The sequence below is a fragment of the Anomaloglossus baeobatrachus genome, chromosome 6 (assembly GCF_048569485.1).
Source record: "Anomaloglossus baeobatrachus isolate aAnoBae1 chromosome 6, aAnoBae1.hap1, whole genome shotgun sequence".
Taxonomy (NCBI): Eukaryota; Metazoa; Chordata; class Amphibia; order Anura; family Aromobatidae; genus Anomaloglossus; species Anomaloglossus baeobatrachus.
In genome coordinates this window covers 562,634,314-562,658,342 of record NC_134358.1, presented here as the reverse complement: position 1 = coordinate 562,658,342, position 24,029 = coordinate 562,634,314, and the positions used below count along the sequence as shown (strand labels likewise).

Sequence of the window (24,029 nt, the reverse complement as noted above, 5' to 3'; positions counted from 1 at the left end):
ACAGATGTTCAATGTTCTCTAAATGTTCTATAAAGAACAACTTCTTACAAAAATAAGACAATAGAATTATAATCATGCAAATGAGGCAATTCCCCCCCCTCTTCCAGGAGCCGGTTATTATTTTTTCTACTGATAGCGCCGTCTGAAGGTTTCTTTTTTTTTTTCTATTTTTTGAAGAAGACCATTTATTTTGAAAGGGAACCCGACAGTCAGCATTTATCAGAACGTGGTGGGAAGGTTTCAGCGAGGTATGATCAATTTTGAGATAAACATAAAGTAAAAACCACCGGAGACCCAACTGCCAGATTAGTCTCCCATACGACTCAGTCCCCGCCTGCAGCCCTAACAGGGACAGGGACCAAACGTATTGTAGTTTTTTTTTTTTTTTAAATATTAGAAAGGGAACCTGTCACCAGATTTGGGGCCTATAAGCTGCGGCCACCACCAGTGAGCTCTTATATACAGTATTCTAACATGCTGTATATAAGAGCCCAGGCCGCTGTGTAGAACATAAAAATCACTTAGTAATACTCACCTAAACGGTCAGTACGGTGCAAATGGGTCGGATGGGTGTCTCCATTCTCTTTGTGCGGCGCCTCCTCTTTCGGCCATCTTTGTCCTCTTTCTTCTGAAGCCAGGGTGCATGATGCGTCCTACGTCATGCACACGAGCCAGCATTGAGGTCCTGCGCAGGACCTGAAAGCCGGCAAATGTTACGCTTTTTTTCTCAGGCGAAATCGCACAGAGAAAGCAATTGGAGCATGCTGTGGGTGTATACGAGAGCCGTATTCACTCGCACCCATACAAGTCTATGGGTGCGTGTGAAACATTGGACTGCACTCGGCCGACATCCGAGTGCAGTGCGATATACTCATAGGGTGGCGATGCAATGGAAGAGAAGTAGAGATTAATCTCTCCCTCTCCTCCGCAGCTGTGATCCGATCATGACATTCGTAATCACATTCGCAGCAGTATGGGAGCCGAATCATTTGCTCTCGCACCGGATGCCCTACTCTCGTTTGGCCCCAGCCTTAGGGGACTTAACCGTGTAAGGCTATGTGCACATTGTGCATTTTTTTGCTCATTTTTTTTCTTGCAGCTTTTCAGTAATCTGCATGGAAATCCTGATGCCAGCAAAGTCTATAAGAATTGTGAAGTGTAGTGCACACTTTCAGGATTTTTTTCGTCCTGAAAATAATCTGCAGGATGTCAATTTTTTTTTTTTTGCATTTTATCCTGTGTTTTCACCATTGAAACCAATGAAAAAAAAAGCTAAAACATGCATTTTTTTCCTGCAGCTTTTTTCCTGCCAGAACATGCAGGTTTGGGTGCAGATTATTTGCAACCAATTCTGCAATGTGTGCACATAGCCAAGGAGTAAAAAGAAGGGAATTTTGTTTACTTACCGTAAATTCCTTTTCTTCTAGCTCCTATTGGGAGACCCAGACAATTGGGTGTATAGCTTCTGCCTCCGGAGGCCACACAAAGTATTACACTTAAAAGTGTAAACCCCTCCCCTCTGCCTATACACCCCCCCGTGCATCACGGGCTCATCAGTTTTGGTGCAAAAGCAGGAAGGAGGAAACTTATAAATTGGTCTAAGGTAAATTCAATCCGAAGGATGTTCGGAGAACTGAAAACCATTGAACATGAACAACATGTGTACACAAAAGAACAACAGCCCGAAGGGAACAGGGGCGGGTGCCGGGTCTCCCAATAGGAGCTAGAAGAAAAGGAATTTACGGTAAGTAAACAAGATTCCCTTCTTCTTTGTCGCTCCATTGGGAGACCCAGACAATTGGGACGTCCAAAAGCAGTCCCTGGGTGGGTAAAAGAATACCTCGGTAATAGAGCCGTAAAACGGCTCCTTCCTACAGGTGGGCAACTGCCGCCTGAAGGACTCGCCTACCTAGGCTGGCATCTGCCGAAGCGTAGGTATGCACCTGATAGTGTTTCGTGAAAGTGTGCAGGCTCGACCAGGTAGCTGCCTGGCACACCTGTTGAGCCGTAGCCTGGTGTCGTAATGCCCAGGACGCACCCACGGCTCTGGTAGAATGGGCCTTGAGCCCTGATGGAACCGGCAGCCCAGCAGAACGGTAGGCTTCAAGAATTGGTTCCTTGATCCATCGAGCCAGGGTGGATTTGGAAGCCTGCGATCCTTTGCGCTTACCAGCGACAAGGACAAAAAGTGCATCCGAGCGGCGCAGGGGCGCCGTGCGGGAAATGTAGATTCTGAGTGCTCTCACGAGATCCAACAAATGTAAATCCTTTTCAAAACGATGAACTGGATGAGGACAAAAGGAAGGTAAGGAGATATCCTGATTGAGATGAAAGGAGGATACCACCTTAGGGAGAAACTCCTGAATCGGGCGCAGCACTACCTTGTCCTGGTGAAAAACCAGGAAGGGAGCTTTGGATGACAACGCTGCCAGCTCGGATACCCTCCGAAGAGACGTGACCGCTACCAGAAAAGCCACTTTCTGTGAAAGTCGAGAAAGTGAAACATCCTTCAGAGGCTCGAAGGGCGGCTTCTGGAGAGTAACTAGTACCCTGTTCAGATCCCATGGATCTAACGGCCGTTTGTACGGAGGGACGATGTGACAAACCCCCTGCAGGAACGTGCGTACCTGAGGAAGTCGTGCTAGACGCTTTTGAAAAAATACCGATAGCGCTGAGACTTGCCCTTTAAGGGAGCCGAGGGATAAGCCTTTTTCCAAACCAGATTGCAGGAAGGAAAGAAAAATAGGCAATGCAAATGGCCAGGGGGACACTCTCTGTGCCGAGCACCAGGATAAGAAAATCTTCCACGTTCTGTGGTAGATCTTAGCAGACGTGGGCTTCCTAGCCTGTCTCATGGTGGCCACGACCCCTTGAGATAATCCTGAAGATGCTAGTATCCAGGACTCAATGGCCACACAGTCAGGTTCAGGGCCGCAGAATTCAGATGGAAAAACGGCCCTTGTGACAGTAAGTCTGGCCGGTCTGGTAGCGCCCACGGTTGGCCGACCGTGAGATGCCACAGATCCGGATACCACGACCTTCTCGGCCAGTCTGGGGTCTGGGGCGACGAGAAGGACGCGGCGGCACTCGGACCTGATCTTGCGTAGCACTCTGGGCAAGAGTGCCAGAGGGGGAAACACATAGGGCAGTTGGAACTGCGACCAATCTTGCACTAAGGCGTCTGCCGCCAGAGCTCTGTGATCGCGAGACCGTGCTATGAACGTTGGGACCTTGTTGTTGTGCCGGGACGCCATTAGGTCGACGTCCGGCCTTCCCCAGCGGCGACAGATTTCCTGAAACACGTCCGGGTGAAGGGACCATTCCCCTGCGTCCATACCCTGGCGACTGAGGAAGTCCGCTTCCCAGTTTTCTACGCCGGGGATGTGAACTGCGGAGATGGTGGAGGCCGTGGCCTCCACCCACATCAGAATCCGTCGGACTTCCTGGAAGGCTTGATAGCGTAAGTCGCAAACGCAGACATTTGCGAAGTCAAGGACGCCACCTGTGGCACTGATGGACGTATGATAGAGTCCACCTGCGCCAGACCAGCTGAAATAGCCTGGAGTGCCCACACGGCTGCGAATGCTGGAGCAAACGACGCGCCGATAGCTTCATAGACAGATTTCAACCAAAGGTCCATCTGTCTGTCATTGGCATCTTTAAGTGAAGCCCCATCTTCCACTGCAACTATGGATCTAGCCGCAAGCCTGGAGATTGGGGGGTCCACCTTTGGACACTGGGTCCAGCGTTTGACCACGTCAGGGGGAAAGGGATAACGTGTATCCTTAAGACGTTTGGAGAAACGCTTATCTGGATAAGCATGGTGTTTCTGGACTGCTTCTCTGAAGTCCGCGTGGTCCAGAAAAGAGCTCAATTTACGTTTGGGATACCTAAAATGGAATTTCTCCTGCTGTGCTGCTGCCTCCTCCGCTGGAGGAGAAATATCCAGCAGTCTATTGATGGCCGCTATAAGATCATTCACCATGGCGTCACCATCAGGGGTATCCAGGTTGAGAGCAGTCTCAGGATTGGACTCCTGATCACCTAGCTCTGTCTCATCATACAGAGAATCCTCTCGCTGAGACCCTGACCAGCGTGATGACGCTGAGGGTCTCTCCCAGCGAGCTCGCTTAGGCTGCCTGGGACTGTCGTCCGAGTCAGAGCCTTCAGCCTGTGATGTCTGGGACCCCCTTGGAGCACGGATTAGTTCCAACTGAGGGGGACCGGAGAACATTGAATCAGCAGTGCCCATGGTCTGAGTGACCGGCCTGGACTGCAAGGTTTCTAGAATTTTTGTCATAGTCACAGACATCTTATCAGCAAAAACTGCAAATTCTGTCCCCGTCACCGGGGCAGGGTTCACAGGCGTCTCTGCCTGGGCCACTACTAGCATAGACTCCGGCTGACGAAGTGGCACAGGGACCGAACATTGCACACAATGGGGGTCAGAGGAACCTGCCGGTAGATCAGCCCCACATGCGGTACAGGCAGCATATGAAGCCCGTGCCTTGGCACCCTTGCTTTTTGCGGATGACATGCTGTTGTCTCCTCAGAGCAATATAGGGTATAAAGCCAAGAAGCGACCGTACAGTGCAATATATATAGGTACAGACAAAAGTACACTAAACAACACTGTGGCACTAGTGGGGTCAGCACCTAGGTGCTGCTTACCGCCCGCTTAACAGCGGGTGTGTGGTCGCCAGAATCCCTTGTCTGGGTCTCCCAGGGCTATGTCCGTTCTCCAGCTCAGACTGCGTGCAGGAATGGCTGCCGGCGTCCTGTGAAGAGGGGCGGGCCGTGGGCGTGCTGCAGACAAAGAGCGGGAAACTGGCGTCCCACTGTGCCCAGTGAGAGGGCTGGAGTATGTAAATAAGACTCCAGCCCTCGGCGCTGCTATTGTACAGCGTCTCTCCCCTTCCCTGATTGACAGGGCTGGGGGCGGGAACGAAGCGTAACTAGGCCGCAGAAGCCGGGGACTAGATTTACAAGCGCTGCCGTCGTAAAAGCACGGTCGGCGCGAAGTCCCCGGCGCACCACAAGTCTCAGCCGCGCCGCAGTCACCATGGCGGCCGGCGCGGTAGTTCCCCACACATAAACTCACTCAGCAAAGCTGCAGTGAGTATAACCCCAAGCGCGCAGCGCTACTGTCCCCGGCGCACTAGAACACCCAGCAACGCTGGAGTGTGTCTGTGCCTGTCTGCACGGGGACACAGAGTACCTGAATGTTGCAGGGCCTTGTCCCTGACGGCACCCTAGCTCCGTATCCAGCAGGATCTCCGGGTCTGTGGATGGAGCCCGGCCTCAGAGTCTGGAGGCCGGTAAGATCCCACTTCACCAGAGCCCTTCAGGGGGATGGGGAAGGAAAACAGCATGTGGGCTCCAGCCTCCGTACCCGCAATGGGTACCTCAACCTTAACAAACACCGCCGACAAAAGTGGGGTGAGAAGGGAGCATGCTGGGGGCCCTAGTATGGGCCCTCTTTACTTCCATCCGACATAGTCAGCAGCTACTGCTGACTAAACAGTGGAGCTATGCGTGGATGTCTGACCTCCTTCGCACAAAGCATAAAACTGAGCAAGCCCGTGATCCCACGGGGGGTGTATAGCCAGAAGGGGAGGGGCCTTACACTTTTTAGTGTAATACTTTGTGTGGCCTCCGGAGGCAGTAGCTATACACCCAATCGTCTGGGTCTCCCAATGGAGCGCCGAAGAAAAAAAAAATTAAAATATTTAAAATGTTTGATTTTTAAATATTTTTAGAATTTATTTTTTCATTTTTTTCTCCTTTCCCTCAGGGGACTTAAGCCTGTAGTTGTTCGATCAGCTGTAATCCCTGGTCTGCTATAAGTTTCTGAAAGAATAAAAATGGCGGCAAAGGGTCCTTAGTAGGGCAGTGGCGGCAATGGCAACCTATCGGCACCCCAGAATACGGTTACTCTGGCAATGGAGCCATTGATATTCTGACAGTGGCATGTAATTGGTTAATCCTAAGCGATCGGAGCCAGTTCTGGTCTCTGCTGTTGGAGGCAGCGCCCGCGGGGTATGGAGTGGGCTCAGCTTCTCGCCTGCACCCGGACACAGCAGACGGGGGGCACGCAGGGCTAATAACGCTGCCCGTTCCGGTGTTTCCAGCCCGGGACTGTATGATCTGAGCGCCACACATGAGCAGGATATCTTGGACTTACATGAAGAACTGCGAGCCGTTGGTGTGCTTGCCTCGGTTTGCCATAGACAGTAGAAACGCACGGTCGTGTTTGAGAATAAAGTTTTCATCTGTTGTATAAAAAAAAAAAAAAAGAAAAAAAAGAAGAAAAAAAAAAAAAGAGAAAATAAATATTGAGTGCATTTAACGAAACAAAGAAGCAAAGAAAACTCCAAGGTGGGCCGACGAGGTCCGCAAGTGTCCGTACATGTGTGCCAAGAAGCCGAGAGCTGCGGTGCCCACTACAGGGGCCGCGGCCCCCCTCACATCAGTACTCTGTCCAAGAGTGACCCCCGACAGCGACAGGTAAGAAAACTGACCACTCACTCCCCCTGCAGGAACTCAGCAGGACTGCAACTGTTCTCCAGAACACAAGATATAACAGAACACCCCAAACACAGCAGACACATAGGAACAAGCTACAGCCTCCCACACAGCACAGACAGAAGGTTCACCGACATCTACCCTCATCTCAGGAGATCCAAGCTGCACAATGCTCCAAATACTTAAGACATCTGTTCAGTGACACCTAGTAACATCCTGCATTACACTCCAGAGCTGCACTCACTGTGTACATACATTACTGGTACTGTACCGATCCGGAGTTACCTCCTGTATTATACTCCAGAGCTGCACTCACTATTCTGCTGGTGCAGTCACTGTGTACATACATTACATTACTGATCCTGAGTTACCTCCTGTATTATACTCCAGAGCTGCACTCACTATTCTGCTGGTGCAGTCACTGTGTACATACATTACTGGTACTGTACCGATCCGGAGTTACCTCCTGTATTATACTCCAGAGCTGCACTCACTATTCTGCTGGTGCAGTCACTGTGTACATACATTACATTACTGATCCTGAGTTACCTCCTGTATTATACTCCAGAGCTGCACTCACTATTCTGCTGGTGCAGTCACTGTGTACATACATTACATTACTGATCCCGAGTTACATCCTGTATTATACTCCAAAGCTGCACTCCCTATTCTGCTGGTGCAGTCACTGTGTACATACATTACTGATCCTGAGTTACCTCCTGCATTATACTCCAGAGCTGCACTCACTATTCTGCTGGTACAGTCACTGTGTACATACATACATTAGATTACTAATCCTGAGTTACCTCCTGTATTATACTCCAGAGCTGTACTCACTATTCTGCTGGTGCAATTACTATGTACATACATTACTTATCTTGTAATATACTCCAGAGCTGCACTCACTATTCTGCTGGTGCAGTCACTATGTACATACATTACTTATCCTGTATTATACTCCAGAGCTGCACTCACTATTCTGCTGGTGCAGTCACTATGTACGTACATTACTTATCCTGTATTATACTCCAGAGCTGCACTCACTATTCTGCTGGTGCAGTCACTATGTACGTACATTACTTATCCTGTATTATACTCCAGAGCTGCACTCACTATTCTGCTGGTGCAGCTCTGGAGTACAATATTGGCTATAAAGCAAGTTATGCAGATTGTATACAAAAAAAAACTGGAAAATTTCATCTTAAGTTAAACAGTTCCTTAAAATGATTGGAGAAGACCCACAATATCCTATATATTTGTTTTGTTTGAACCAAAATTTTAAAATAAAAAATATGTAAACACAATATCCTGGTGCTGAAAGCTAAGAAGATAAAGCAACAAGCCTGTAATGAAGCAGAGCTGCACTCCTGAGGATCCCCGGCTGCTGTTTTGTTCTAGTCTTCAGTTACATCCCATGGTCTACTCCGCTCACATCCAGAGCTGCATCGCACTTTAGTCTTCGGTTTTTGGATCTTTTGTCTCCCAACTTCATGTTACAGTAGTGGCGACTATTCCAGTCCGACCAACTAAACAATGAAAAATGCTCATCAGCGCAGCTCTGGATGTGAGTGGAGTGTGACCCATGCGGTGCATCTGCAGCGCTGCTCCTCGTTACGGGTGGACGGTGCCGGGGTTCAGACGTGCAGCTTTGCTTTATGTCATCTACAGAAGAGATTTAGCCCCAGAGAAGAAGAAAAAAACAAAATACGTAAATTGTAGAAATGACAATATCTGCAAACAGAACCGACCCCGGTCGGAGGATCAGCGGCGGCGGACACTTACCTGGCTGAGAACACTGTTTAAAGGAAAGAAAAAGAAAGCCTTCAGTGGATGCAGCCTGAGCCACATGGCTACAGCAGAAGTACAGACCACCCGAGAGCACACACCGGGGTCACCTCCTATACAGAGGGCTCCGCAGCACTGCCTATTACTACCTCTGCTTACTGGTAGTGAATGGAAACCACACAAAGCCCATACTTCTCACAGCTGAGGGGTCGCCATCATTTCACACAGTTTGGGCTGCAGGAAAAGTTTACTGCAAATATACAGCAAACGGATAAATAGGACTCTGTTAAGCCCAAAGGAGGGGGCTGTATTCCACCCAAGAAGGAGGGGGCTATGCCCAACCCAAAAGAGGGGGGCTGCGCCCAACCCAAAAGAGGGGGGCTGCGCTCCACCCAAAACGGAGGGGGCTGCGCTCCACCCAAAACGGAGGGGGCTGCGCTCCACCCAAAACGGAGGGGGCTGCGCTCCACCCAAAACGGAGGGGGCTGCGCTCCACCCAAAACGGAGGGGGCTGCGCTCCACCCAAAACGGAGGGGGCTGCGCTCCACCCAAAACGGAGGGAGCTGCGCTCCATCCAAAACCGAGGGAGCTGCGCTCCATCCAAAACCGAGGGAGTTGCGCTCCACCCAAAACCGAGGGGGCTGCGCTCCACCCAAAACGGAGGGAGCTGCGCTCCACCCAAAACGGAGGGAGCTGCGCTCCACCCAAAACGGAGGGAGCTGCGCTCCACCCAAAACGGAGGGAGCTGCGCTCCACCCAAAAAGGAGGGGGCTACGCCCAAGCCAAAAGGAGGGGGCTACGCCCAAGCCAAAAGGAGGGGGCTACGCCCAAGCCAAAAGGAGGGGGATACGCCCAAGCCAAAAGGAGGGGGCTCGCCCAACCCAAAAGGAGGGGGCTGCGCCCAAGCCAAAAGAAGGGGGCTGCGCCCAACCCAAAAGGAGGGGGCTGCGCCCAACCCAAAGGAGGGGGCTGCGCCCAACCCAAAGGAGGGGGCTACGCTCAACCCAAAAGAAGGGGCTCCGCTCTACTGAAAGAGAATGGTCTGCTCAACTGAAAGAAGAGGCTCTTCCTGACCGAAGGAGGAGTCTCTGCGGAGTCAGAATATGTAAAAGACTGTGGTGTACGGGACAAAAGTGTATATCACTTAGTCGCAGCCGTATCCCATATACCTCATAATATCAACCATGTCCATGGTTCCCACTTGTGTTTAATGCAATTTTGTTTTTTATAACAAAAACACGGTTTATTGACTCACAACCCTAGCATTTATTTTTCCGGTGCTGGAGTGATGCTGCTATTATAAGATCCCTGCGCCTGGTATCATACTCACCCGCTGGCATCTTCAGCTCTTCCCGCCGCCGCTCCATCCTGCGATGGCAACTTCTGACTCTCCAGAATAACGGTCACAAGCGGTCAGTGCAGGTGTATCACAGCCTTGTTGTGTCTTACAAGATATTGTGACTTCCGGGTCACCCAGAAAACATTGGAGCCTCCGGCAGGTCACAAGCTGCTGGAGACGACTGGAGCGGCACCGATAAAAGAAGAAGACGGCGGCGGCTGGTGACGAGGAGACGCAGTGCAGGGAACTAATATTAGCCGTAAAATAATAATTTCGGGAAAAAAACAAAACACTGGGGCGCTGCTGTAATTTATTGGGTAAAATGACATCCACCCGAGTTGTTCAGGTACTGTTGGTTGATTGATAGGATGGAGACATTTCTTGCTATAGCCCCTACATAGCGGAACACAAAAAAGGGATGCAAGCGGCACCTGTACTGATACACGGAAACAATGACATAACGTGTGCTGCTTTACTTCTAGCATGGTCTGCACTGGAAATTATTGCGTAAAACCTTAGCTGTGAGATGTATCGATAAAGGGGACCAGCCCTTTAAATGTCCGAGACAGATGGAGGTCCTAAAAGTAGGAGCAGCATCTACCTTCATAACGGGGGTGCAGAGGTGCCATCTGCTCTCCACATCCCCTGTTCTTACCAGCAGTGATTGCAGAGGTGGTCAGTCATGTTTCGCCTCTCTCCATTCATTGGCACGGAAGCTACAAATAAAGCCGCTCTATTAAAGGGAAACTCATGTATTTTTTGGTTTTTTTTTTATATTAAACCGCCTCAAGTGTGTTTTAAATGGTGCAATGTGCATCACTACCATCATTTTAAAAACAAAAAAAATCCATTTATTTATCTTAAAATAAAAAACTGTATGTGCTTATGTGAATGCAGTACATTTCTTAGGCTTCAGTCACTTGGGCGGTGCTTTTGCTGAGTTCAGTCACAGTCACTCAAGTTCCAGCACAATTCCTTTTGAACTTAGTCAAGCCCCATCCCCACTTCTCTGCTGTGCACCGCCCATTATGGTCACATGGTCATGACATCACAGGTCCTGCACCACCACTTTTCTGCTGTACACCACCCATTATGGTCACATGGTCATGACATCACAGGTCCTGCACCACCACTTCTCTGCTGTGCACCGCCTATTATGGTCATGACATCACAGGTCCTGCACCACCACTTTTCTGCTGTGCACCGCCCATTATGGTCACATGGTCATGACATCACAGGTCCTGCACCACCACTTTTCTGCTGTGCACCACCCATTATGGTCACATGGTCATGACATCACTGGTCCTGCACCACCACTTTTCTGCTGTGCACCACCCATTATGGTCACATGGTCATGACATCACAGGTCCTGCACCACCACTTCTCTGCTGGGCTCCACTGATTATGGTCACATGGTCGTGATGTCACCACATCTCCTCTGCTGAGCCCTGGAGATTGGCAGAGGAAAAGTGGTGGTCCAGGACCTGTGGTGATGTCACGACCATGTTACCATTATGGGCAGACCTCAGCAAAGAAGTGGTGGTTCAGGACCTGTGGTGATGACACAGCCATGTGACCGTAATGGGTGGGGCTTAGCAGAGGAAAAGTGGTGGTGCAGGACCTGTGGTGATGTCATGACCATGTGACCATTATGGGCAGACCTCAGCAGAGAAGTGGTGGTCCAGGACTTGTGGTGATGAAAGGACCATGTGACCGTAATGGGTGGGGCTTAGCAGAGGAGAAGTGGTGGTGCAGGACCTGTGGTGATGTCTCGACCATGTGAACATAATGGGCGGAGCTGAGCAGAGGAGACATGGTGGCGCAAGACCTGTAGTGATGTCATGACCATGTAACCGTAATGAGCGGAGCACAGCAGAGAAGTGGTGGTGAGCTGTGACTAAATTCAAAAAAAGAATCATGCCAAAACTTGAGTGACTGTGACTGAATCCAGCAAAAGATCCGCCCAAATGACTGTAACCAAAAAGGTATGTAAAGCATTCACCTAAGCAAAGAAAGTCTCTTTTTTTTTTTTTTTTTTTTTTCTTTTTTAGATAAATACATGGAATTTTTAGCTTTTAAAACCATGTTAGTGATGCACACTTCATCATTTAAAACACATTTGGGGCAGTTTAATATTATAATAATAATAATTAAAAAAAAAAAAAGACATGACCGATTCCCTTTAAAAACTCACCTAGTAATTAATGGAGAAAGCCGGAGCATGTGCGATAACTTCTCCACTCACTGGAGTTTGGGTGTAGATGGGTGCGGGGCCCAGAGCTGAGACAAACCCTTTAAGTCTGTGCAAGTCTTTGCTTCCATTCACTGACCTGAAGCAGAGGTTTTACCCATGAGGAACTGAAACACAACATATGTTATAAAAAGCTGCAGAGCCCCCCGTTATACGAGGATTACACTATTATTAAGGTCGGGCCCTGCAGGGTTAACCCCTATGGACATGCACGCTGCAGAACGCAAATCCTGGGAGATGACTGTCTATCTCCAGACCTATATCTAGAGGGGCCGCACATAGAGGGGCCGCGCTGTGGGGGGCCGCGCTGTTGGGGGGGGCCCTGCTCGGCTCCTCTATGGGAACGGAGATGACAAAGTGACAGTAAAACAAGTTCTGACAATAACAGCGATGGACAAAATGACCGGTAAAGAGATTTACGCTCAATTCCTCCCAATTTAAATTTTATTTTTTTAAATTTTTTTTTTTAATGATGAAGAAGAGTCCATTGACTGCGGGGGAGGAGGGTGCAGGGGAAGAGTGATTTATCGAGTTTACTGAGCTTGCGGTTTTTCTTACCTTAGGATTTTGCAATAGATCACATTCTCTATAAATAAAAGAATATGTTGACAGTTTTAGGCAGGAAGATAGGAGTTGTCATTGAAAAAAGTTGCCTAACCTCCATGCTGAGAATGACACTGAATATAACCATATAAAACAGTCAGAAAAGCCCTGTCTACACATAAGCAGCTAGGAAAGAAAAAAACATAAATAAAGCCCTCAACATACTCGGGTCCAAAAGTTCATGCACATGGAAGGATCATGCAAACATTAGAGACATGCAAGAAAGTCTAACGCTGGATCTTAGCAAACAGGTTGGATTTTTTTTTTCTAACCCTCATATGTAGAGTGGAAATAATGATAACAACAAAACAATAGCAAAAAAACGAGTCCTGCCGATTGTGACCTTACCTTTAAAATAACCGCCGAAAACAGACTCCCCGCCTTTTCCATTACCTGAGATAAAAAAAAAAACCAAACAAACAATGTGTGATAAGATTCTGTCTGCAGCCACCACTAGGGGAAGCTCCCTGTATACAGAGATACATGATAAGATCCTGTCTGCAGCCACCACTAGGGGGAGCTCCCTGTATACAGAGATACATGATAAGATCCTGTCTGCAGCCACCACTAGGGGGAGCTCCCTGTATACAGAGATACATGATAAGACCCTGTCTGCAGTCACCACTAGGGGGAGCTCCGTGTATACAGAGATACATGATAAGATCCTGTCTGCAGCCACCACTAAGGGGAGCTCCCTGTATACAGAGATACATGATAAGATCCAGTCTGCAGTCACCACTAGGGGGAGCTCCCTGTATACAGAGATACATGATAAGATCCTGTCTGCAGTCACCACTAGGGGGAGCTCCCTGTATACAGAGATACATGATAAGATCATTTCTGCAGCCACCACTAGGGGGAGCTCCCTGTATACAGAGATACATGATAAGCTCCTGTCTGCAGCCACCACTAGGGGGAGCTCCCGGTATACAGAGATACATGATAAGATCCTGTCTGCAGCCACCACTAGGGGGAGCTCCCTGCATACAGATACATGATAAGATCCTGTCTGCAGTCACCACTAGGGGGAGCTCCCTGTATACAGAGATACATGATAAGATCATTTCTGCAGCCACCACTAGGGGGATCTCCCTGTATACAGAGATACATGATAAGATCCTGTCTGCAGCCACCACTAGGGGGAGCTCCCTGTATACAGAGATACATGATAAGATTCTGTCTGCAGCCTCCACTAGGGGGAGCTCCCTGTATACAGAGACACATGATAAGATCCTGTCTGCAGCCACCACTAGGGGGAGCTCCCTGTATACAAAGCTACATGATAAGATCCTATCTGCAGCTGCCACTAGGGGGAGCTCCCTGTATACAGAGATACATGATATGATCCTGTCTGCAGCCACCACTAGGGGTAGCTCCCTGTATACAGAGATACATGATAAGACCCTGTCTGCAGCCACCACTAGGGGTAGCTCCCTGTATACAGAGATACATGATAAGATCCTGTCTGCAGCCACCACTAGGGGGAGCTCCCTGTATACAGAGATACATGATAAGATCTTGTCTGCAGCCACCACTAGGGGTAGCTCCCTGTATACAGAGATACATGATAAGATCCTATCTGCAGCTGCCACTAGGGGGAGCTCCTGTATACAGAGATACATGATAAGATCCTATCTGCAGCTGCCACTAGGGGGAGCTCCCTGTATACAGAGATACATGATAAGATCCTGTCTGCAGCCACCACTAGGGGGAGCTCCCTGTATACAGAGATACATGATAAGACCCTGTCTGCAGCCACCACTAGGGGTAGCTCCCTGTATACAGAGATACATGATAAGATCCTGTCTGCAGCCACCACTAGGGGGAGCTCCCTGTATACAGAGATACATGATAAGACCCTGTCTGCAGCCACCACTAGGGGGAGCTCCCTGTATGCAGAGATACATGATAAGACACTGTATGCAGCCACCACTAGGGGGAGCTCCCTGTATACAGAGATACATGATGAGATTCTGTCTGCAGCCACCACTAGAGGGAGCTCCCTGTATACAGAGATACATGATAAGCTCCTGTCTGCAGTTACCACTAGGGGGAGCTCCCTGTATACAGAGACACATGATAAGATCCTATCTGCAGCCACCACTAGTGGGAGCTCCCTGTATAGAGAGATACATGATAAGATCCTGTCTGCAGTCACCACTAGGGGAAGCTCCCTGTATACAAAGACACATGATAAGATCCTGTCTGCAGCCACCACTAAGGGGAGCTCCCTGTATACAGAGATACATAAGATCCTGTCTGCAGCCACCACTAGGGGGAGCTCCCTGTATACAGAGATACATGATAAGATCCTGTCTGCAGCCACCACTAGGGGGAGCTCCCTGTATACAGAGATACATGATAAGATCCTGTCTGCAGCCACCACTAGGGGGAGCTCCCTGTATACAGAGATACATGATAAGATCCTGTCTGCAGCCACCACTAGTGGGAGCTCCCTGTATACAGAGATACATAAGATCCTGTCTGCAGCCACCACTAGTGGGAGCTCCCTGTATACAGAGATACATGATAAGATCCTGTCTGCAGCCACCACTAGGGGGAGCTCCCTGTATACAGAGATACATGATAAGATCCTGTCTGCAGCCACCACTAGGGGGAGCTCCCTGTATACAGAGATACATGATAAGATCCTGTCTGCAGCCACCACTAGGGGGAGCTCCCTGTATACAGAGATACATGATAAGCTCCTGTCTGCGGCCACCGCTAGGGGGAGCTCCCTGTATACAGAGATACATGATAAGATTCTGTCTGCAGCCACCACTACGGGGAGCTCCCTGTATACAGAGATACATGATAAGATCCTGTCTGCAGCCACCACTAGGGGGAGCTCCCTGTATACAGAGATACATGATAAGATCCTGTCTGCAGCCACCACTAGGGGGAGCTCCCTGTATACAGAGATACATGATAAGCTCCTGTCTGCGGCCACCGCTAGGGGGAGCTCCCTGTATACAGAGATACATGATAAGATTCTGTCTGCAGCCACCACTACGGGGAGCTCCCTGTATACAGAGATACATGATAAGATCCTGTCTGCAGCCACCACTAGGGGGAGCTCCCTGTATACAGAGATACATGATAAGATCCTGTCTGCAGCCACCACTAGGGGGAGCTCCCTGTATACAGAGATACATGATAAGCTCCTGTCTGCGGCCACCACTAGGGGGAGCTCCCTGTATACAGAGATACACGATAAGATCCTGTCTGCAGCCACCACTAGGGGGAGCTCCCTGTATACGAAGATACATGATAAGATCCTGTCTGCAGCCACCACTAGGGGGAGCTCCCTGTATACAGAGATACATGATAAGCTCCTGTCTGCGGCCACCGCTAGGGGGAGCTCCCTGTATACAGAGATACATGATAAGATTCTGTCTGCAGCCACCACTACGGGGAGCTCCCTGTATACAGAGATACATGATAAGATCCTGTCTGCAGCCACCACTAGGGGGAGCTCCCTGTATACAGAGATACATGATAAGATCCTGTCTGCAGCCACCACTAGGGGGAGCTCCCTGTATACAGAGATACATGATAAGCTCCTGTCTGCGGCCACCACTAGGGGGAGCTCCCTGTATACAGAGATACATGATAAGATCCTGTCTGCAGCCACCACTAGGGGGAGCTCCCTGTATACAGAGATACATGATAAGATCCTGTCTGCAGTCACCACTAGGGGGAGCTCCCTGTATACTGAGATACATGATAAGATCCTGTCTGCAGCCACCACTAGGGGGAGCTCCCTGTATACTGAGATACATGATAAGATCCTGTCTGCAGCCACCACTAGGGGGAGCTCCCTGTATACAGAGATACATGATAAGATCCTGTCTGCAGCCACCACTAGGGGGAGCTCCCTGTATGCAGAGATACATGATAAGACACTGTATGCAGCCACCACTAGGGGGAGCTCCCTGTATACAGAGATACATGATAAGATCCTGTCTGCAGCCACCACTAGGGGGAGCTCCCTGTATACTGAGATACATGATAAGATCCTGTCTGCAGTCACCACTAGGGGGAGCTCCCTGTATACAGAGATACATGATAAGATCCTGTCTGCAGTCACCACTAGGGGGAGCCCCCTGTATACAGAGATACATGATAAGATCCTGTCTGCAGCCACCACTAGGGGGAGCTCCCTGTATACTGAGATACATGATAAGATCCTGTCTGCAGCCACCACTAGGGGGAGCTCCCTGTATACAGAGATACATGATAAGATCCTGTCTGCAGCCACCACTAGGGGGAGCTCCCTGTATGCAGAGATACATGATAAGACACTGTATGCAGCCACCACTAGGGGGAGCTCCCTGTATACAGAGATACATGATAAGATCCTGTCTGCAGCCACCACTAGGGGGAGCTCCCTGTATACTGAGATACATGATAAGATCCTGTCTGCAGTCACCACTAGGGGGAGCTCCCTGTATACAGAGATACATGATAAGATCCTGTCTGCAGTCACCACTAGGGGGAGCTCCCTGTATACAGAGATACATGATAAGATCCTGTCTGCAGTCACCACTAGGGGGAGCTCCCTGTATACAGAGATACATGATAAGATCCTGTCTGCAGCCACCACTAGGGGGAGCTCCCTGTATACAGACATACATGATACGATCCTGTCTGCAGCCACCACTAGGGGGAGCTCCCTGTATACAGAGATACATGATAAGAACATGGGAGTTATAGGGACACAAGCAACAGAACAAAGGAGCTGTAGGGGCTCAGTAAATTATTTTAGCACTGCCATGGGCCAACTTTAAATAGCCTTTTCTAGTACTTGACAACTCCTTTAGGCCCTGTGCGCACTAAAAAATGGAATTTTCTTAAGAAAATTCCGGATCCTCTGAAAGATTACCGCACCTGCGGTAAAAAAAACCCCAGCAAACAGCACCAGAAAACTGCACGTGGTTTGCCGCGTTTTTTCCACGGGTTGTTCCCTGTGGTTTTTGACCATTATCTATGGCAAAAACCGCAGGTACCTGCGGAAAAGAAGTGACAGTTTTCTTTTCTGGCCAATAGGGGGTCCCCCTTTAACAGAATAAACAGAATACATGGACAGGCTCTATACATTGCATAATAAAATAACGTTTTTATTGTTCTTCAATCCATTACCATTTTCAAGATCTCTGCTTGCTGGCTGTTAGTATAGGAGACCTTCTTGTTTGTATCCAGCAGCTGAAAAACCAATCCCGATCATGACACAGGTTCAGGGCTCGTTACAGTGTGTCAGGGCTCGGCCAAGGTTTTTGCAGAAGGCTGCAAATAAGATTGTTATTGTGCATACAAACACAGGAAGCAGTGATCTTATAAATAGTTAATGTACAGGAGGCGGTAAGAGATTTACTGCACTTGATCTTGCAAATCTTGCAAGAATGGTGCTACGTTCTTACACGGCTTCTGCTACTTTTTAAACGTAACAGGAGAAGTGTCCGGGGTTTGGAGAGCAGGATACTCCCCTGGACCACCACATGCCGTTCTGCAGGGGTCACACCTCATCCTTACCTTCACTGAAGTCGCCACCTTGGATCATAAAGTTTTTCACCACTCGGTGGAACGTGGAACCCTTATAACACAACTTTTTCTTTGTAACTTTTCCAATTCCTTTTTCCCCTAGAAGAAAAAAAGAAAATGCTGAGCAACGGTCCAGATTCCTCGGATCGTGCACGGAACGTTGTCGCGTCGATTACATACATACGGATCTTGGTTTCTAATTTCAAAATCTAAAAAGGACAAAAAAAGAAAATCTGCTCAGGTCCAGAATATAAGTGCGACAAACGGCGGCACCTACCTGTACATAGACGCAGGAAGTTCGTGCAAGTTTTTGGGCAGACATCAGAGAAAAGTTGAAATATAATTCGGCCAACTGTGGAGAGAGAGAAAAAAAAAGGAGGAAAATAAAAGACGTTTTAAAAATGCTTTACACTTCAGCTTTGCTCCATTAGGGTAAAACTGGGATTGGTGACTTTAGCTCAGCTACATAGGGGTCATAGGCTTATTGTAATCAGTGACAGACTACACACACACACACCATAAATATAATATAATATTATATATATATATATCTATCTATATCTATCTATCTATATATATACACACACATATACACACACACATATATATATATATATATATATATGTGTGTGTGTATATGTATGTATGTAAGTATGTATGTGTGTATATGTGTGTATATATATATATATATATATATATATATATATATATATATATATATACACACACATATAATATAGATATATATATATATCTATATTATATGTGTATATATATATATATTATATGTGTATATATATATATATATATATATATATATATATATATATATATATATATATATATATATATATATATATATATATATATATATATATATATACACACACACACACACACACACACACACACACACACACACACATATATGTGTGTGTATATTATATATATATATATATATATATATACATATATATATATATATATATATATATATATATACACATATATATACATATATGAAGGGAATTTTGTTTACTTACCGTAAATTCCTTTTCTTCTAGCTCCAATTGGGAGACCCAGACAATTGGGTGTATAGCTTCTGCCTCCGGAGGCCACACAAAGTATTACACTTAAAAGTGTAAAGCCCCTCCCCTTCTGCCTATACACCCCCCGTGCTCCCACGGGCTCCTCAGTTTTGGTGCAAAAGCAGGAAGGAGGAACTTATAAATTGGTCTAAAGTAAATTCAATCCGAAGGAAGTTCGGAGAACTGAAAACCATTCAACATGAACAACATGTGTACACAAAGAACAACAGCCCGAAGGGAACAGGGGCGGGTGCTGGGTCTCCCAATTGGAGCTAGAAGAAAAGGAATTTACGGTAAGTAAACAAAATTCCCTTCTTCTTTGTCGCTCCATTGGGAGACCCAGACAATTGGGACGTCCAAAAGCAGTCCCTGGGTGGGTAAAATAATACCTCGTAATAGAGCCGTAAAAACGGCCCCTTCCTACAGGTGGGCAACCGCCGCCTGAAGGACTCGCCTACCTAGGCTGGCATCTGCCGAAGCATAGGTATGCACCTGATAGTGTTTCGTGAAAGTGTGCAGGCTCGACCAGGTAGCCGCCTGACACACCTGCTGAGCCGCAGCCTGGTGCCTCAAAGCCCAGGACGCACCCACGGCTCTGGTAGAATGGGCCTTCAGCCCTGAGGGAACCGGAAGCCCAGAAGAACGGTAGGCTTCGAGAATTGGTTCCTTGATCCACCGAGCCAGGGTTGATTTGGAAGCTTGTGTCCCTTTACGCTGGCCAGCGACAAGGACAAAGAGTGCATCCGAGCGGCGCCGTACGAGAAATGTAGAGTCTGAGTGCTCTCACCAGATCTAACAAGTGCAAATCCTTTTCACATTGGTGAACTGGATGAGGACAAAAAGAAGGTAAGGAGATATCCTGATTGAGATGAAAGGGGGATACCACCTTAGGGAGAAATTCCGGAACCGGACGCAGAACCACCTTGTCCTGGTGAAACACCAGGAAGGGGGCCTTGCATGACAGCGCTGCTAGCTCAGACACTCTCCGAAGTGATGTGACTGCTACTAGGAAGACCACTTTCTGCGAAAGGCGTGAGAGAGAAATATCCTTCATTGGCTCGAACGGTGGTTTCTGAAGAGCCATCAGCACCCTGTTCAGATCCCAGGGTTCTAACGGACGCTTGTAAGGAGGGACTATGTGACAAACCCCCTGCAGGAACGTGCGTACCTGTGGAAGTCTGGCTAGGCGCTTCTGAAAAAACACAGAGAGCGCTGAGACTTGTCCCTTAAGGGAGCCGAGCGACAAACCCTTTTCCAATCCGGATTGAAGGAAGGACAGAAAAGTGGGCAAGGCAAATGGCCAGGGAGTAAAACCCTGATCAGAGCACCAGGATAAGAATATCCTCCACGTCCTGTGGTAGATCTTGGCGGACGTTGGTTTCCTGGCCTGTCTCATAGTGGCAATGACCTCTTGAGACAACCCTGAAGACGCTAGGATCCAGGACTCAATGGCCACACAGTCAGGTTGAGGGCCGCAGAATTCAGATGGAAAAACGGCCCTTGAGACAGCAAGTCTGGTCGGTCTGGTAGTGCCCACGGTTGGCCCACCGTGAGATGCCACAGATCCGGGTACCACGACCTCCTCGGCCAGTCTGGAGCGACGAGGATGGCGCGGCGGCAGTCGGACCTGATCTTGCGTAACACTCTGGGCAGCAGTGCCAGAGGAGGAAACACATAAGGCAGTTGAAACTGCGACCAATCCTGAACTAATGCGTCCGCCGCCAGAGCTCTGTGATCTTGATACCGTGCCATGAATGCCGGGACCTTGTTGTTGTGCCGTGACGCCATTAGGTCGACGTCCGGCATCCCCCAGCGGCAACAGATCTCTTGAAACACGTCCGGGTGAAGGGACCATTCCCCTGCGTCCATGCCCTGGCGACTGAGAAAGTCTGCTTCCCAGTTTTCTACGCCCGGGATGTAAACTGCGGATATGGTGGAGGCTGTGGCTTCCACCCACAGCAGAATCCGCCGGACTTCCTGGAAGGCTTGCCGACTGTGTGTTCCGCCTTGGTGGTTGATGTATGCCACCGCGGTGGAGTTGTCCGACTGAATTCGGATCTGCTTGCCTTCCAGCCACGGCTGGAACGCCTTTAGGGCAAGATACACTGCCCTTATCTCCAGAACATTGATCTGAAGGGAGGACTCCGGCTGAGTCCAGGTACCCTGAGCCCTGTGGTGGAGAAAGACCGCTCCCCACCCTGACAGACTCGCGTCCGTCGTGACCACCGCCCAGGATGGGGGTAGGAAGGATTTCCCCTTCGACAATGAAGTGTGAAGAAGCCACCACCGAAGGGAGGCTTTGGCTGCCTGAGAAAGGGAGACGTTCCTGTCGAGGGACGTCGACCTCCTGTCCCATTTGCGGAGAATGTCCCATTGAAGTGGACGCAGATGAAACTGCGCAAAAGGAACTGCCTCCATTGCTGCTACCATCTTCCCTAGGAAGTGCATGAGGCGCCTCAGGGGGTGTGACTGGCCTTGAAGGAGAGATTGCACCCCTGTCTGCAGTGAACGCTGTTTGTCCAGCGGAAGCTTCACTATCGCTGAGAGAGTATGAAACTCCATGCCAAGATATGTCAGTGATTGGGCCGGTGTCAGATTTGACTTTGGGAAATTGATGATCCACCCGAATCTCTGGAGAGTTTCCAGAGCAATGTTCAGGCTGTGTTGGCATGCCACTTGAGAGGGTGCCTTGACAAGCAGATCGTCTAAGTAAGGGATCACCGAGTGTCCCTGAGAGTGTAGGACTGCTACCACTGTTGCCATGACCTTGGTGAAAACCCTTGGGGCTGTCGCCAGGCCGAAAGGCAGTGCCACGAACTGAAGGTGTTCGTCCCCATGGCGAAACGCAGGAAGCGCTGATGCTCTGGTGCAATCGGTACGTGGAGATAAGCATCTTTGATGTCGATTGATGCTAGGAAATCTCCTTGGGACATTGAGGCGATGACGGAGCGGAGCGATTCCATCCGGAACCGCCTGGTTTTTACGTGTTTGTTGAGCAGTTTTAGGTCCAGAACAGGACGGAAAGATCCGTCCTTTTTTGGCACCACAAACAAGTTGGAGTAAAAACCGTGACCCTGTTGCTGAAGAGGAACAGGGATCACCACTCCTTCTGCCTTCAGAGTGCTCACTGCCTGAAGAAGAGCATCGGCTCGTTCGGGGGGCGGAGATGTTCTGAAGAAACGAGTCGGAGGACGAGAGATGAACTCTATCCTGTAACCGTGAGACAGAATGTCTCTCACCCAACGGTCTTGTACCTGTGGTAGCCAGGCGTCGCAAAAGCGGGAGAGCCTGCCACCGACCGAGGATGCGGTTTGAAGAGGCCGAAGGTCATGAGGAAGCCGCTTTGGGAGCGGTTCCTCCGGCGGTCTTTTTAGGACGTGACTTAGACCGCCATGAATCGGAGTTCCTCTGATCCTTCTGTGGCCTGTTGGACGAGGAGAATTGAGACCTGCCCGCGGGCCGAAAGGACCAAAACCTCGATTTCCGTTGTTGAGGTCTGTTTGGTTTGGACTGGGGTAAGGATGAGTCCTTTCCCTTGGATTGTTTAATGATTTCATCCAATCGCTCACCAAACAGGCGGTCGCCAGAAAGTGGCAAACCGGTTAAAAACTTTTTGGAAGCAGAGTCTGCCTTCCATTCACGGAGCCACAAGGCCCTGCGGACTGCCACCGAATTGGCGGATGCTACCGCCGTACGGCTCGCAGAGTCCAGGACAGCATTAATGGCGTAGGACGCAAACGCCGACGCCTGAGTGGTTAAGGACACCACCTGCGGAGCAGAGACACGTGTGACCGTATTAATCTGCGAGTGACAAGCTGAGATAGCTTGGAGCGCCCATACGGCTGCGAATGCCGGAGCAAAGGACGCGCCGATAGCTTCATAGATGGATTTCAACCAGAGCTCCATCTGTCTGTCAGTGGCATCTTTGAGTGAAGCCCCATCTTCCACTGCAACTATGGATCTAGCCGCCAGTCTGGAGATTGGAGGATCCACCTTGGGACACTGAGCCCAGCCCTTGACCACGTCAGGGGGGGGGAAGGGATAACGTGTGTCCTTAAGGCGCTTGGAAAAACGCTTATCTGGACAAGCTCGGTGTTTCTGTACTGCCTCTCTGAAGTCGGAGTGATCCAGAAACGTACTCATTGTACGTTTGGGAAACCTAAAACGGAATTTCTCCTGCTGAGAAGCTGACTCCTCAATCGGAGGAGCTGGGGGAGAAAGATCCAACACCTGATTGATGGACGCTATAAGGTCATTCACTATGGCGTCTCCTTCAGGTGTATCTAGGTTGAGAGCGACCTCAGGATCAGAGTCCTGATCTGCCACCTCCGCTTCATCTAGAGAGTCCTCCTGCTGAGACCCTGAGCAGTGTGATGAGGTCGAGGGAAGCTCCCAGCGAGCCCGCTTAGTCGGTCTGGGACTGCGGTCCGTGTCGGAGTCCTCACCTTGGGACCTATGAGTCACCCCAGGAGCACTTTGCTGCTCCAACTGAGGGGGACCTGGGGGCAATGACTCCACAGTGGCCGGGGCCTGTGTTACCAGTCTGGACTGCAAAGCTTCTAGTATTTTAGCAGACCATTTATCCATAGACTCAGAAAGTTTGTCAGCGAATACTGCAAACTCCGTCCCTGTCACCTGGACAGTGGTAGCAGGTGGTTCCACCTGGCCCACCAGTGGCAGAGGCTCTGGCTGAGTAAGTGCCGCAGGGGCCGAGCATTGCACACAATGAGGGTAGGTGGAACCTGCCGGTAGCATAGCCGCACATGAGGTACAGGTTGCAAAGTAAGCCTGTGCTTTGGCACCCTTGCTTTTTGCGGACGACATGCTGTTGTCTCCTCAGAGTACAATCCGGGAGGGTATATAGCCAAAAACCAACAGTGCGACCGTACAGAGTATA

The 24,029-nt window shown here is 49.3% G+C and overlaps 1 protein-coding gene across 3 annotated transcripts in view; it reads right to left on the bottom strand.

Annotated features, from left to right (window-relative positions):
- The window catches only part of NKTR (natural killer cell triggering receptor), an 89,730-nt gene that overhangs the window by 55,366 nt on the left and 10,335 nt on the right, over nt 1-24,029 (bottom strand). For 2 of the 3 annotated variants that reach the window (XM_075315737.1, XM_075315738.1), the window contains exons 3-6: nt 18,322-18,396; nt 18,036-18,143; nt 12,852-12,896; nt 6,185-6,272 (exon numbers count right to left, since the gene is read on the bottom strand). In XM_075315737.1, the coding sequence (XP_075171852.1) occupies nt 6,185-6,272; nt 12,852-12,896; nt 18,036-18,143; nt 18,322-18,396 (316 nt within the window). Of the gene's footprint in view, nt 1-6,184; nt 6,273-12,458; nt 12,487-12,851; nt 12,897-18,035; nt 18,144-18,321; nt 18,397-24,029 lie in introns of those variants that run through there. The other variant, XM_075315740.1, reaches the window with a different exon arrangement.